The 16,444-nt window shown below is 39.4% G+C and overlaps 1 protein-coding gene across 23 annotated transcripts in view; it reads left to right on the forward strand.

The window, feature by feature from the left end:
* LOC149187470 (nudix hydrolase 20, chloroplastic-like) overlaps window positions 1–16,444 on the forward strand; it is a 614,870-nt gene that overhangs the window by 340,496 nt on the left and 257,930 nt on the right. For 20 of the 23 annotated variants that reach the window (XR_016255773.1, XR_016255775.1, XR_016255776.1 and 17 more), the window contains exon 6: window positions 11,998–12,077. The exons of the other annotated variants lie outside the window; for them this stretch is intronic. Coding sequence is in view for 16 of the 20 variants with exons in the window: in XM_089411370.1 (XP_089267496.1) it covers window positions 11,998–12,077 (80 nt within the window). In the remaining 4 variants the exon portion in view is untranslated. The remainder of the gene's footprint in view (window positions 1–11,997; window positions 12,078–16,444) is intronic. 23 annotated transcript variants of the gene reach the window in all.

The raw sequence follows: 16,444 nt of genomic DNA on the forward strand, positions 1-16,444 counted from the left end.
TATAGGAGTCTAAGGGGTCATAACATAATCAGAGCCGACATAACATAATATGTAAGGGCACAATAATAGCAATAGTGGGCTTCTATGGGGCACAATAGTAGCAATATGGGCACTACATGGGTACATCAATATAATAAGTGGGTTATACTAATAACAATAAGGGGTTACACTAGTAGTATAGGGGCCTAACATGCCCCTCTCCTTCAAAAAGCGTTGTCCTCAACGCTTGAGTAGTTCTTGATGCTTCTGTATAAAATTCTTGTCCTCCCATGTGGAATATTCACGGGTAAGTTCTTCCACTTGATGAGATACTCTGAAATTGATCGATTTCGTAGCTGTCGGGTTCTTGTTTTTGTCACTGCTCCAGGTTCCAATATGATTTTTCCTTCCTCTTTAATTTCTGGCAATATTGTTTGAATTGGGATCTTTTGCAACTTTTGAGTAAGTGGCCATACTTCTTCGTCCTTCTTCCATTCATCCCTTGCTTCGTTTATCCAATCTGGTTGGATAATATAAATAGCACAAAACAATGCTTCCACATCCTCATCCTTGAAGAGTCTTCCCATTCGGTAAGGTCGCCGTTTTTTAAGTGCCTGTTGTTTCGTTTGATTTTGCACCGAAGTGGCGTTATCCTTTAAAAGTTGGAGAACTTGTTGTTGATGCTCGATGTGTTCTTTCACTACTTGAACCTTTTTCTTCTTGATATGTCCTTCTATCTCTAGAGTTTGAGGAGTGGTAATTTCTTCCAATCCTTTACAAGATATGGTCGGGTTTATTTCTTGATGCTCGATGTGATCTTTCACTTCTTGAACATTTTTCTTCTTTATATGTCCTTTTATCTTGATAGTTTGAGGAGTGATAATTTCGAACAATGAATTACAAGATATGGTTGGATTCATTTCTTCTTTCTTGATGTGATCTTTCACTTCTTGCACCTTTTTCTTCTTGATATGTCCTTCTATCTTGAGAGTTTGAGTAGTGGTAATTCTTGCCAATGCTTTACAAGATATGGTCTGATTCATTTCTTCTTTCTCTGGGGTGGGGTCCTGGCGTATATCTTCTTCTTTTGTTGTTTCTTGATCCTTTTCTTCCTCTTCATATTTTATGTAAAATAATTTCTTCTCAACACACTTATGACCTTTAGTGCATTTGCTATCACAATTGTAACAAAACCCTTTTTCTCTTTTTTCTTCCAATTGTTGTGGTGTAATCCTTGTAGGTTGTGGAAGGCTAGGAGAAACAACACTTCCATCTTTATAGTTGTGAGGGGTACACTTCCTGGTTTCCATAATTTTGCTTTCCACTATGTCACAAAGCCCTTTTACTCTTTCCAATTGTTGTGGTTTTGCTCTAAAGGTGTTGCTCTTTGTATCCTCATAATGTGCTATCATTTCCTCCGTGAAAATTGACCACATAACAAGTTGTTTACGAGAACAAAGCCCTTTGTACCATAAAAATTGATCTGGTTCTAAATATGAAGATGCAATACATACCTTTTGTAACAGTTGTACACCATGTATATCAAAATATTGCTCCATCTGAAGTATCCAATTTATCGGATCCTTGCCATCAAACTTCCTCATCTTGCTTTTTCTTGATTTTAGGAGCTCTACCTTGAAACGACTATAACTCTATACTTTCAGATCTTTAAGTTCTGAAATTGTGACCTGTAGTAGCCCTTTTTGTCCTCTTTCCAATGCCACCAGTCTGATCCAAATTGGATTCTCCAAGAAAGAGTTATGCACAATCTCCCAAGATGACCTGATTATAGACTAGTTCAGTAGAGCAAACTTGTACGACGTGCCACGAGTCACTGTTTCAACCTTTGGATCTGAAAATGCACAAAAAGAAACTACAGTCCATCCTCTTTCTGCACCTTCTTACGAAATTTCAATCCGATCCCCAGAGAGAAAGTTATGACGATTTTCCCCAGGTCACCTGTTTTGAATGTAATTCAGGAGTCTGGAAAAAGACCAATTTCCTCATATCATATCTCCGGAAATATCGTGCGAAAAGCTCTGAAATTCGAACCCAAGATTCAACGCGATTTCTTCTCAAATGGATTTTTTTGCGACTTCTGAAACGGCACAGAAAAAAAGTTATAGCGAAAATGCCACGATGACCTGTTTGGAGCAGCGAAACCCTAGAATCCAAAGCTCTGATACCAAATGTTATGAAACCAGCTCAAGAAAAGATAGAAAAGATAGATCAACGCCTTAGAATTCAGCCTCTTCGAGGGGGCAACCTCCTTTACATTACATAAATGAACAATTCTTGGATGATACAAATGAAAAGACCTTTCTATATATAGGAGTCTAAGGGGTCATAACATAATCAGAGCTGACATAACAATAATAATGTAAGGGCACAATAATAACAATAGTGGGCTTCTATGGGGCACAATAGTAACAATATGGGCACTACATGGGTACATCAATATAATAAGTGGGTTATACTAATAACAATAAGGGGTTACACTAGTAGTATAGGGGCCTAACATTGCTTGACTACAAAATGGAGCTCCAACTATGATGAGACATATCTCCTCGACCATGAGGAGTTATGGGGTGTGCCACCTACCATTGGAATTGACACGCGAGGGCTATCAAATGAAGATAGTCGTGTAAGAAAAAACACTGATCCTCACAACCAAATTCCTCATCAAACGCGGGGCATCATGGCACACCATAGGAGTGCCTTATCCTTCTAAGGGTTATTGTTAAGTTATGGTATGTTCTATGCTTATAACAGTTTACTTATTTTTCTTATTATATTCCACCGATTAGCAATCACATGTACATAAAGTAAAGTGCAGATAGAACATTAAACGATCGACAGAAAACAAGCCAAGACAAGAGACACAAGATGTGGCGGCTAGCCAGGGACAAACCCCACAATGTGTGGGGAAACCTTTTGATCAAATCTTCTTTTATCTTCAATAATTCACCAAAGAGAAATAGTACAATAAATCTGATTCATATCAGCAGTAGCAAACCCTAGATCAGTAGCATCAACATTAGCGGCTTCATTATCAAACTAGGGCAGACTATATCTCACAAACCGACAATCGGATTGACTTCATTCCACCACCAAAAGTTTCGGCTTCCAGAGGAGGTTCAGATGAACCTACAACGCAGTTCAGATGAGGAGATCTTCTAGGCCACGCAAGTCAATCTTTACTTCTACAGTTGCAGCTTCAGTTTCAGCAGTTTCCGGCTTCAAACTAGGGCAGTCGATATCTTGCAAACCGTTCGTCGGATTGACTTCATTCCACCACCAAAAGTTGCGGCTTTCAAAGGAGGTTCAGATGAACCTACAACGCAGTTCCAAAGAGGAGATCTTCTAGGTCACGCAAGTCAATATTTACTTCTGCAGTTGCAGCTTCAAATTCAACAGCTTCCGGCTTCACATGTGTGAGAGAGAGAGACCCATTTCAGCGCAGTAGAGAAGAGACTCATATCTGCATAGTAGAGAGAGAGAGAGATGTGATGAGATGAGTGAGTCCAAATGAGGAAAAGTCCTCTTATATTTATACACAACGTTGGTGGGTGAATAGATGCGACTGTTGGGCTTCTGAGCCTACATGAGTTGTAGGTCGGCTTGATAATAATTCCATAATCAAAATAAATTCATATCTCCATGAATACTTATCGGAATTGAATGATCTTTATATCAATCCTACACCTCTCGACGAGAGGAATCTAATAAAAATATTATTAGCCATGAATAAGATGACCCACATGAAGTTTTGCCCTGGTTGCCAATTTTAACACTCCCTCTCAACCATGGAGAACTTCATCTGCAATCTGTCTATCGGTCGTTACTATTCATCCATCAAATGCATTGCCTTGTATAGCCTGACCCTTGCCCTGCTCTGCTCTATTTTGTCTTGTTCTGCCCTGCACTGATTTGTACTGTTTTTTTCTGTTCTACTCTGCTTTTGTCCGAATTATGAAGAAGAAGAAATGATCGAGGATGTATCATACTGACTCAAAGTCAGTCTCAGAGTATGTACCACTGGTCCCAGACCAGTCTCAACCAGCCCAAAGTCAGCGTCATAGTGAGTACAAGTCCAATGGTCCCAGACCAATATCATCCTCCACTGACTCAAAGTCAGTCTCAGAGTATGTACCGCTGATCCTAGACCAGTCTCAACCGACTCGAAGTCAGCGTCATAGTATGGTACAACCCCTACCACTGGTCCCAGACCAGTATCATTGATCCCAGATCAATGGAGGTCATCCTAGCGTAGGGAGTACGGTAGTTACAACGATGCGTCCATCGGTACTACTATGGTCCCTAACTTCATTTCCCTGCTCATTGATCAGATGAGAGGTACTTCCCATGAGTCCCAGACTGCATGGGTAGGATGCCTCGACAGGAGAACTAATCAATCCTGTCCTCACAAGAGAACACATCAATGTTGCTACAATTTCCATGGAGAACACATCAATCTAGGCCTCACAGGAGAACACATCAATCCTGCTACAATTGCCATGGAGAACACATCAATCCAGGCTGCCATGGAGAACACATCAATCCAGGCCTCACAGGAGAACACATCAATCCTGTTACAATGTCGCCACGGGGTGTACATGCATACCACCAGGTGATAGTGAATAATTCTGTGCTCATATGCTGCTCCAAGAAGCACCCCGCACCCCCCTGGAGCTCTCAGAGCTCAATGCATCATACATGACCCTCATTGGAGGGTCTTTGAACAACTCCAAGTTATTCAGGAAAGTCAGAAATTTTACTTTCCCAAGGGGTTTTGTCAGAATGTCGGCGACCTGTTCATCTGTACCGATATGATGGAGCCTTATAGCTCCCCGTTGCACCATATCTCGAATAGAATGGTATCTGATATCAATATGCTTGGAGCGATCATGGAATACGGGATTCTCTGACAAACGAATCCCACTTTGGTTGTCACAAAGGATCACAGTGGTATCCAATGTGAATCCAAACAACTCACTGAAGAGCTTTCGCAACCAAATTGCCTCACAAGAAACCATGCTAGCAGCAATATACTCTGCTTCGGCGGTGCTCAAAGCCACCGACTTTTGTTTCCTGCTCATTCAGGATATCGAAGCAGATCCCAAGGAGAAACAACACCCGAAAGTGCTCTTACGGTCCTCCACATTGCCTGCCCAGTCAGCATCAGTGTATCCAAATAGTCTCACATCTCTGGCAATGTATCTTAACCCATAAGTGATAGTGCCACGAAGATATCTCAGCAGATTCTTGGCACCAATCCAGTGTATGTGGTAGGGTTCAACCATATGCTGGCTCATCGTGTTGACTGCAAAGCATATATCTGGACGGGAGTTCACTAAGAACATTAATGCTCCGACGAGTTGCCGATACTTGGTAGCATTTCGTAAAACAGGTCCAGCAGCACTACCGCTTAACTTCTTGAAGTCAAGCTCCATCGAAGTAGTTACAGGCTTGCAGTCCACCATTCCGAATCTTTCCAATATCTTCACCACATATTTTCCTTGAGATAGGAAAATTTCTCCTGGCTTTTGCCACACTTCAAGTCCTAGGAAGTAGTGCATCAGTCCTAGGTCTTTCATTTCAAATTCAGAGCCATCTCCCTCTTACATTTGTGAATGAGAGGGTCTGCACCTTAGAAAAAGGTCATCCACATACAACACCAGTATGAGAGGCTTGTCTCTTCAACCTTAAAGTAAAGGTTAGGATCGGCTTCACTCCTAGTGAATCCCAACTTCATCAAGTAGCTATCGATCTTCATACCATGCTCGGGGAGCTTGCTTCAGCCCATAGAGAGCTTTCTTCAACCTGCATACATGAGATTTTCGATCATAAATCTCAAATCCTTCGGGTTGCTCCACGTAGACCTCTTCTTTGATCGAGCCATGCAAGAACGCAGTCTTGACATCCATCTGATGTAGGTTCCATCCTTGTGAAGCGGCAAGGGCTATGATCGAGCGGATGGTCGTATATCTGGCAACAGGTGCAAATATCTCATCATAGTCTATACCTTCCTTTTGGGAGAAACCTCGAGCAGCAAAACGAGCCTTATACTTTTCCGTGCTTCCATCTGCTGCATGCTTTATCTTGTAAAGCCATTTGGAAGTAACAACAGTCTTGTCCTGGGGTCTGGGAACTACTTCCCAAACATCATTCTTTATGGTAGACTCATATTCTTCGGTCATAGCATCCTTCCATACTTGATGCTTGACGGCATTGAGAATGACGAAGGCTCATTTTGTATGATCGTGCTCATGATGGTCAGGTATCCTTGATACCTATTAGGTTTCTTACTTTCACGAAAGGTTCCTCGGGGTGCAGAATGTCCTTCAGCATCATCAAGTAACCCCTTAAGCCATGAAGGCCTCTTCCTAGAAGAGGAAGGTTCACTTGGAGGAGGATCAATCGGATCCATGGGTTCTTCTAGATCAGGCATTGATTCATCATCCTTTTCTTTCGGTTCCCTGGTGTCGGCTTCTTGAGAGCTCCTCAAAGTCGGAAGATTGATCACCTTGCTGAGAGCCATATCTTCGTCAAAGGTGACATCATGACTAATTATGACTTCCCTTTGACCGGCTACATAGATTCTATAGCCTTTAGTATTTTCACCATAGCCCACGAAAATTCCTTCTTTCCAGATGCTCCCAATTTATTTCTTTTCTCTTTCGGCACATGAAAGTATACAGGCTTCCAAAAATTTTAAAATGAGAAACATCAGGTTTCTTACCGGTGAATTTTTCTTCAGGAGTCTTGGAACCCAATGCTTGATGAGGGCATCGATTTTGTACATATACGACAGTGTTTGCAGCTTCAACCCATAGAAACTTAGGAAGACTTTGATCATGTAGCATGGCCCGGACAGCTTCCATAATTGTGCGGTTCTTCCTTTCTGCCACACCATTTTGTTCAGGAGTATATGGTGTAGTAGTCTCCCTATTGATGCCAGCCTCTTTACAAAAATCATGGAACTCATTAGATTCATATTCAGTCCCATTTTCAGTTCTTAAGATCTTGATCTTCTTTTCGGTTTGATTCTCGATTAGGGCTTTGAAGTGTCAGAACCAACGAAACACTTCATCCTTCTTTTTCAAGAAGTATATCTAGGTCTTTCGAGAATGGTCATCTGTAAAAGTGAGATAATATGAGTATCCTCCCAAGGAGTTCACAGGCATCATACCTGATATGTCTGAGTGAACTAGTTGTAATATATCGGAGGTCTTGCTTTGACTTGAAGGGAATGGTCCCCTTTTGAGCTTTCCTTCGGCACATCCCGGACATACACCTTCTTTCTCTACTTGGAATTCAGGCATCCCTGTTACCCTCTGTCTTACATCGGGTAGAGCTTTGTAATGAAGGTGGGCAAACCTCCGATGCCAAAGTTCGGACTGAAGCGTTGTGTCACAAGACATGACGCCTAGCGGACTTCCACCGACTTGATATAAAGAATCCACTCGAAACCCAAGAGTGAAAGCATCTTTAACATTATTTTTCCATATGCGTACCTTACCATCGCTGAAGGTTACCTTATAGCCTTTGTCTTCCATTGCCGAGATGGATACCAGGTTCTTTTTGAGATCAGGTACATATAATACATCTTGTAAGTGAATCGTATTACCTTGATTCAGTTTAAGAGAAACATTGCCTACACCTTTCACTGGGTATTTCATGTCATCTCCAAGGACAATTTCCAGGTTAGTTTCTTTCTCTACCAGATTATAGAGTACTTCTTTGTAACCAGTGAAGTGTCTTGAGGCACCACTATCAATGAGCCAAATTCCCATTGAGTCCGAAGGAGCGGAGAAGATAGAGCAGCTGGTAGATAATATTCAACCTGCTTATCGTCAACAGTGTTAGATTCATACCTGGAATTTCTAGCCTTCTTGAATGGTTGCCCTCTTCCTTGATTTCCCACATTCATTTTTCCGTTGTTGTTGAATTTTCCATTCCTTCGATTACCATGAGAGGGATTTTGATCATCGTCACGGTGAGAGTCCTTTCTATTAGGGCATTCCCTTGCATAGTGACCTGCTTTATTGCAAATGAAACATCGTCCTTTTCTTCCACCCTTAAATTCAGCCTTTCTTTTCGATTTAGACCCAGAATTATTTCTTTTCTTAGCATGAGAAGAAAAAGCAGCAGGAGGACCTTTAGGCAAGGGCATTTCCTGCTCTTCTACCCTTGTTTGTTCTTGAATGCATCTAGCCATTAATCCCTGGAAACTAGGAGTTACATTATTGTTCAGAAGAGTAGTCCTGAACACATACCATTCAGATGGTAATCCTTCGAGAGTTGTGAGAGCCATTTCTCTATCAGTAATGGTTTCCCCAATAGATAGGAGATTGTTCTTGATCTCGGTGATTCTTAAGAAGTATGCTTGCATACTTTCATCTTTACCCTTCTTGATTTCCCTCAACTTATTTCTAAGAAACAAAACTTGATTTGCATCATTAACTTTAAATAAACTCACCAGTCTGTCGTAGATTTCCTTGGAGGTGTCTAGATCAGAGATGTAGGCCACCAAGCGCTTGTCGATAGAGTCCCGGATGATCTTCTTTGTTTTGACATCTCCATTTTTCCATTTGTTCCAGGCAGCAGCAGATGCATTTGATGCAGGCTCAACAATATTGCCTCTTACATGGTCCAGCACTCCTTGATCTTCAAGGGTTAGATCGATAGACATCTTCCATCCGTGATAGTCAGCTTTCTCACGGAGCTTGTCTTCGGCAGGAAAGAGTGTTGAGGACCCCATAGTTCTTTTAGGATAGCCTTTCCAATCTTCTCTTCAATGATTGCTCTTGCTCTTGCTCGGGCTTTGTCTTCACCTTAGCTCTGATACCATGTTAAGTTATGGTATGTTCTATGCTTATAACAGTTTACTTCTTTTTCTTATTATATTCCACCGATTAGCAATCACATGTACATAAAGTAAAGTGCAGATAGAACATTAAACGATCGACAGAAATCAAGCCAAGACAAGAGACACAAGATGTGGTGGCTAGCCAGGGACAAACCCCACAATGTGTGGGGAAACCCTTTGATCAAATATTCTTTTATCTTCAATAATTCACCAGAGAGAAATAGTACAATAAATCTGATTCATATCAGCAGTAGCAAACCCTAGATCAGTAGCATCAACATTAGCGGCTTCATTATCAAACTAGGGCAGACCATATCTCACAAACCGACAGTCGGATTGACTTCATTCCACCACCAAAAGTTTCAGCTTCCAGAGGAGGTTCAGATGAACCTACAACGCAGTTCAGATGACGAGATCTTCTAGGCCATGCAAGTCAATCTTTACTTCTGCAGTTGCAGCTTCAGTTTCAGCAGTTTTCGGCTTCAAACTAGGGCAATTGATATCTTGCAAATCGTTCGTCGGATTGACTTCATTCCACCACCAAAAGTTGCGGCTTTCAAAAGAGGTTCAAATGAACCTACAACGCAGTTCCAAAGAGATCTTCTAGGTCACGCAAGTCAATCTTTACTTCTGCAGTTGCAGCTTCAAATTCAACAGCTTCCGGCTTCACATGTGTGAAAGAGAGAGACCCATTTCAGCGCAGTAGAGAAGAGACTCATATCTGCGCAGTAGAGAGAGAGAGAGATGTGATGAGATGAGTGAGTCCAAATGAGGAAAAGTCCTCTTATATTTATACACAACGTGGTGGGTGAATAGATGCGACTGTTGGGCTTCTGAGCCTACATGAGTTGTAGGTCGGCTTGATAATAATTCCATAATCAAAATAAATTCATATCTCCATGAATACTTATCGGAATTGGATGATCATTATATAAATCCTACACTCTCCACGAGAGGAATCTAATAAAAATATTATTAGCCATGAATAAGATGACCCACATGAAGTTTTGCCCTGGTTGCCAATTTTAACAGTTATTGACCAATGGAGCTTCTGATCAATGCAATCCATAGATGAATATTAAGAACGCTCAAAGACAACATTGACAACACCTTTCAACGACTATCTCTATCAAGGTCTCCTATTTGTGCTCCTCCTAGATAGTGAAAGGAAAGCCCGATGGTGGTCACACTCGGCTAGAAGGAATTGATAACCACGAAGGTGAAATAAGGCAGCGAGCATAACTTCCAAGCGTCATGATTGATTTTCTGACTTCAAACCATGATCCTTAGATGCATAATACACTAATTGTAAACACTTTGTATGAAGCAATGAATAAAATACCTCATCTATGTTGAACCACCATTATCGAATGAGCATAACGATCAAGTAAATGAGTTGAGCATATGAGGAACAAGAGGCATATGCATGTGGAGTATGCTGGTCATCATCTCTACAATGATCTTTGTTGTGGAGAAGTGAAGAATATGTGTAGTTGTTGGCTGGAAATATGCATCACAAGAGAAATTTTTTCTTGTAGGGTTACCCATATATATGAATGGGTAATAGGTACCAAATTGGCGCTACTTGGTTGAGTTGGTAAAGGCGTGCTAAGGATATCGAAGTTCAACATTGGGCGGAAATATTTTGACTTTGGTGGATCGTGCACTACGTCCAATTAGTAACATGTTCCAAACAAAATTTAAGCACATTTGAACTTTGGAACAATTTTATGCAAACTTGCAAAAGGCCACCTTTACCAATAAGTCTCGTTGGCTTGTTTTTGTCAATGATTTTGTTATAGTTCAGATAACCTTCCCATGCACACTATTCTCTTCAGTTAGATAACATCTTTTTTTGTCTCCACATGTTTCTCTTATGGAGTGTTGTGGATGTATGCGAGTTGTTACTCAAGTGTAAAATCTTTCCCCTAGGCTAACTAACAGCTTAGGTTTGATCTTGTGGTGGCAAGTCATTCCATGTAACATCAAGTTTCTTATGGGTTGTGGAGAACAAAATTGTCAAGCTAAGGAATCGATGACTGGGAATCAATTCAATCAGGCTTAAAAAATAGAATTGGATCCTTTCAATGTTGCTAAATAGAGTTTCTTTTGGGAAATTGGGAATTGAAGACTAAGCATCAATTGAATCAGGGCCAAAATATTGAGTTGGATTCTTTCAATTTTGCTAAGTAGAGTTTCTTTTGGGAAATTGGGCATCAAATTTGTGATTTGAAAACTATCAAGGTCAAGGCGCTAAAATTCAGGGACAAATTAACTAGTATAACGATGCTCATTACTCTAGAGAAATAATGTACTTCCAATACATAAAACAGAAATTGGTCTTTGAATGGAATTGTATCCATATCATGTTGATTAGTGATTTGTGTTGTGCACTATGTAGTAGGCTCGTAGCTTGTAGCATGTTGTTTGGACTTTAGAGGCCTTTTATAGTCTCATTAATTTTGTATTTGGTTGCTGATATGTATTTCACTGTGTCATTTTGATATATTAACCCTTACATGGTATATAGTATATACATGAGCAGACTTTTCATATTGTCTAATGGTTTGGAATATTTAAAATATTTTTTTATTAAAATTTAAATATTTTATATATGTTTTAGTAAACCAAGTCATTGAAATCAGATTCGTGAATGTCAGTCTGAGTCTGAGTTGACCCTCAAATGATTCTAAGTCCGAGTCTAAGTTTTAAAACATGGCACAACCTTGATGAAACACTAGATTGCTAACTTTGGGCGATTAGGATAAAGGGTCATGATGGGCATGGGGAGCAGTCTTCACTTCACTCACCATTTTTTTGTTATAGTCTTGTCGAAAATGTTATTGAGCCCCAATATGGTTTCAAATTTTGTACCCAGTTTATGGGATCATGTTGTCATTGGATAAATATGCTAACTTCCGTTATCATTTCCTGTATAACTAAATTTATACTTGAGAGATTTGTAGGTCTAATTAATTGTTAGGTTCTATGATTATCTGGTTTTAAGTTGTTGATTCTGCACTTTTCCTATTACAAACAAAATCATGATGCTTTAAGTTGAAACATGTTGTAAGCAGTCCCTGGTATTAAAGAAATATTCATTAATTACTTGAATTTGATACATCTTGTTTTGTGAATCTTTGCAGCCAGTTGGGATCACTTGTAAAGAAAATCTCATAAAAGAATGCAATGAAGAAGCTGCCATTCCAAGGACCATCGCTGAAATGTATGATGCTTCACTCTCTCCTACGTTCCTCTAGCACACAAAATTAATCTTTCACATATAACTATAGTTCAATCCTCTTAGTGTCAATGTTACATTTATCGTTATTGGCAATCTATCGCCGGGGGTGCAACATTAAATAATCAGTAATATCGAGGAAATTATCAGGGAATTTAAAAAAAATACAAAAATAATATTTTTTTCTCAAATTTTTAACTTCTAAAACAACAACAACATCAAACCAACACATTTCTACATAAATATGAAATAAAATTGTTATATAAGATGTCAAGTGATACATCAGACCAATGTTGATAATATCGTTCTTGGCCAAATATCTGCGAGGGCCTTGAAAACATCTTTTCGGCAATATCGGCGAAAATATCAGCAAACATAAAAAATACATAATATATTCATCTTTTCAGATTTTTAAACATATAAAGCAACAAAAACATGAAATAAAGACATTGGCACATAAATATGAAGAAAGCATTGATATATATGAAGTAGTGGATGTCGAATAAAAATGATACATCAAAGACGATACCAAATCCTACTAATCCTTGATAATTGTTCAATCAAGGACTCAAATGTGGCAAACTAATACAAAATAACATCACATATATAAAAGTGTTTCATCATCATGAGTTATATGTAGCAAAAAAGACAAAACTAGCAGCTAGCTATCTGAGGTCAATACCCTCTCCCCCTTTTACGGGAAAACGTGATGGGTTGTTTGCTAGGCCGACCCCTAGCAATAGAAGGCCTTGGCCTTGCACCTAAATTCCTAATGTCAAATGATGACTGTTGGGTATGGAGTTGTGCTCTCCTATATCTATAGCAGACAGTGTTGTCGCTGATGCTCCCACATACTCCTCCTCCTCCTCCTCCTGCTCCTTCCTCGAGTCCTTCTCTTGCTCCTTCCCCGAGTCCTCCTCCTCTAACCATGTAGGTGACTCCTCCATGATGGGAACCTCAAACTCCACCCTCCACTTAGACAATACAACAATATTGTTTAAGGAAATGGAATCCACATCCAATGGTTTCTCTATTCACTACACTCGTAGTTGGAGATTGTAATGCACATACACCAAGTCATTGAGTCATGAGAACTCCAACCTGTAAGAGTGTCATAAAAAATTAATGAGTCTTGACACTTGAGGGTAGGAAATTAGTAAATTACAATAAATGTAATTGTTTAGTCGAAGGCTTGTTACCCACCACATTGTGGGTAATATCCTTAGGAGGATTTTTATCTTCTCCAAGATGGTCCTCCGCTACTAGCCAACAACGCCTTGCAACCATCAACTAGCTCATTGTGCCACTTTTCCACCACCTGAGCTAGCCATGTGGTCTCTCGCCCATCTGCCATGATCGTATGTTTGAAGGTGGGCCTCCCCAATCCAAATGATGCCTTGTCATTTGGACCTTGAGTATTGTAGTTTGCTTATCATGGACACGTCTGGGTATGGATTAATGGGGGGATTCAGTGGAAAAAATAGGCTAGGTTTGTGCTTCTGTCCCCTAGACCCCTTTTAGGAATTAACCTTGGATTCTAGTCCCGTGGGATCTCTTTCACTGACCATTTGGTTCTAGGGATGGTATTTGACGAGAAACCCCAAACTTGGTTGCGTGGTCCCGCTCCTTTATCCACTCATATTACCCTCTTTCCATTCATTACTACTCGATCCATCATTTCTCCCACCTGGGTCCACAATCCTCCATCGGGTCTGTTGACCACTACGTGTCAACTTCCCATAGCAGTACACCCCCTTTTTTCCGCAAAAGGGATAGCGCTTGATCGACATGTCCATGCCATTCGACAGTCATCGTCGACTTTATCATATTATGTTGTAAACCCAGTCTGCACGTGTGAATTGTAAATAATCTTAGTAGATATGAGTCATGTATGTAAATTGCCTAGGTGGACCTAATTTCCTAGTGATAATCTACGTTCTGGAAAGTTTTTTGTCTCACTGATCTATGATCGGCAGAGTTTTCCTTCAGCCTAACCCCAAAGCCGGAATGGATTTTGTCATTAGAATCTTAGGAGAATCCTAGTGTGTTAATCTGCTAGATTATAGTTGTGTCGCAGAACTGGGTGGTTTATGAGGGTCTATGTCAAATGGGTTCTCCACCTTGAGATGTAAAGTTGTAAAAGTCATGATGTAAAGTGTCTTGAGGGTTAGAAAATGTTTTAATCCCCTCATAAGTCCTAAGTCCTAGGTCCTAGGTGATTTTTCGAAAGGCTAAGTTCAAGGATCCATTTAAAAATAAATTAAAAAATTAAAAAATAAAAAATTAAAAAATTGAAAAAAAAAAAAAATAATAATAATAATAAATAAAAATAATAAAATAATAAATTAAAGTAAAAACCTAAAAATGATAAAATAATAATATTTTGAGTAAATAAATGCAAAATTTCAATTTTTTAATGCATTAAAAATTCGACGGATGAGATTAAGAGATATCTTGATCCTCATTGACAGTCGAGATCATTTTGACATGGATCATTGGAACTAGCTGTTGGGAATTTTTCCTTTAAATAGGGTACTAGGGGTCATTTGAGATCAGGATTCGATCTGTGAGTCTTGTGCTGAAGAAGCTCTCTTGTAAATTTTTGTTGGTGCTAATAAAGAAAGACTTTGGGGTTGAAATCTTGCTGGTGTTACTCTCTTGAAGTGTTGTGAGCTATTTTATTTTCTGCATATTTTAATTTTCAGCTATTAGTAACAGCTTATTGTAGAGTATTGTTGAACACAGGTATCTTGTTCACTTGCTAGGGTTTGAATGGTATTAGAATTTTTGAAATAATGGCAGGTATCTCCATTGCATCTGAGATCTAGTACTGTTTTTTCTCTCTTTATTGATGGTTGAAGTGAGCTGTGCAGTAAACCCTTATTGAAGAAAATCAGTGGGCGTTTGGGGAAGTTATCGACTGAACCAACCAACTCCCACAAGCATTTTCTTGCAGAGCCCAGCCAGTTTCGATCCTGGGTTTATCATTTAAGTTTGTCTTTCTGAATTGCATGAGATATTTCTAAAGCATTTCATAGAAAATCTGAAATTCTGAAAATATTATTGATGATAACTGACAAATCTAGCTCTTGTAGAGCTATAATTCTGTAATTTTAGCTGATCTAGGGTTTTAGTTTTGTTTTTATGCACATATTATTTTTTTTGGGTGATTTTACATTACAGGTTGCAGGATTTTCTGAAGATTTCGGAGGGTCTGTCTAAGCTATTTTGCTGTCCAAGGGTTTCATATATCGGTTGTTTTCAGATTTGGGGTTTCATTATTTGTACGAAGTTTATTTTTATGTGCTCCCCATCAAACTCCAACGCTGCCCATTCAGCTGATCAAATTGCTACTCATTTATACAAATCCGCATTTCAAAGAAAAATTGCAGTCGTATTCTTTTTTGAGGCCCTTCTCAACTTGCGTCTATTCTCACACTTCCTCCAACAGCTCTAGTTCAATCTTACTAATACGCAGCTCCCTTTGCTCGAAGCGTCGTCCCTCTCTCTGTGTCCATTGCTTTCTCATCTGCACGCAGTCTTTCAGTCATCCTCACGCACTCATTTTTTTTCTCGAGCTATCAATCCTGCAAGTGTTCCCTTCTCCACCGTCACGTGCCTGCAAAGACAAGACCACGTTTTAATTTTTACGGGCTAGGGTTCTGAGTTGAGTTTCATTATACATTGGATTTCTTATGCGTTCATTTTTCCTGCGTTTATCATTGCTGCTCAACTTGCAGCCTTCTTCGCGTCCTCATACAGCCTCATCTCGCTGCACCCTTGCCAAACGCATCATTGCTGATCTCTGCCGCCGCCCCGTTTTCTCCTGCTGTTCGATTTCAAGGGTTAACGCAGTTTATTTGATCGACGGGCCACCTGCAAACCTGCGTGGGCCTCTTCTCTTTCATGCTGCTGCTACTCCTCGCTGCCGCCGTCAAACTCTATAGCCCGCACGCAAGCCTGCAACCACATAACCAATTCGATTTTTTTTGGTCTTGATATGAGTCGTAAGTTTTAGGTTTAGAAGTTAAGCGTTAGTTCTTTTATTGCTTTAGTTTAGTTCACGTTTTTCTTATTTAGATTTAAATTTAAATTCTTTACGTTGTAATAATAAAAAAAAAAAGTCGATTTTATATTTTTTTAGGGTTTTGTTTTATTTGATTTAGAATTTCATTAAAGCTTTGAGTTAATATTATTTTAAATAAATTTAAGCTTTTATTAATTTAGATTTAATTTTTTATAGTTTAGTCTTAGATTAGATTAAATTTTATTTTTTCATTTTTTTAGTTTTAAGTTTAAAGCTTTAAAAAACATAAAAATTTTAAAATCATAAAAATTATGAAAAATATAAA

The sequence above is a fragment of the Pinus tabuliformis genome, chromosome 3_1, assembly GCF_031772625.1.
Source record: "Pinus tabuliformis cultivar Carrire ecotype Pingquan chromosome 3_1, CPIR1, whole genome shotgun sequence".
NCBI lineage: Eukaryota > Viridiplantae > Streptophyta > Pinopsida > Pinales > Pinaceae > Pinus > Pinus tabuliformis.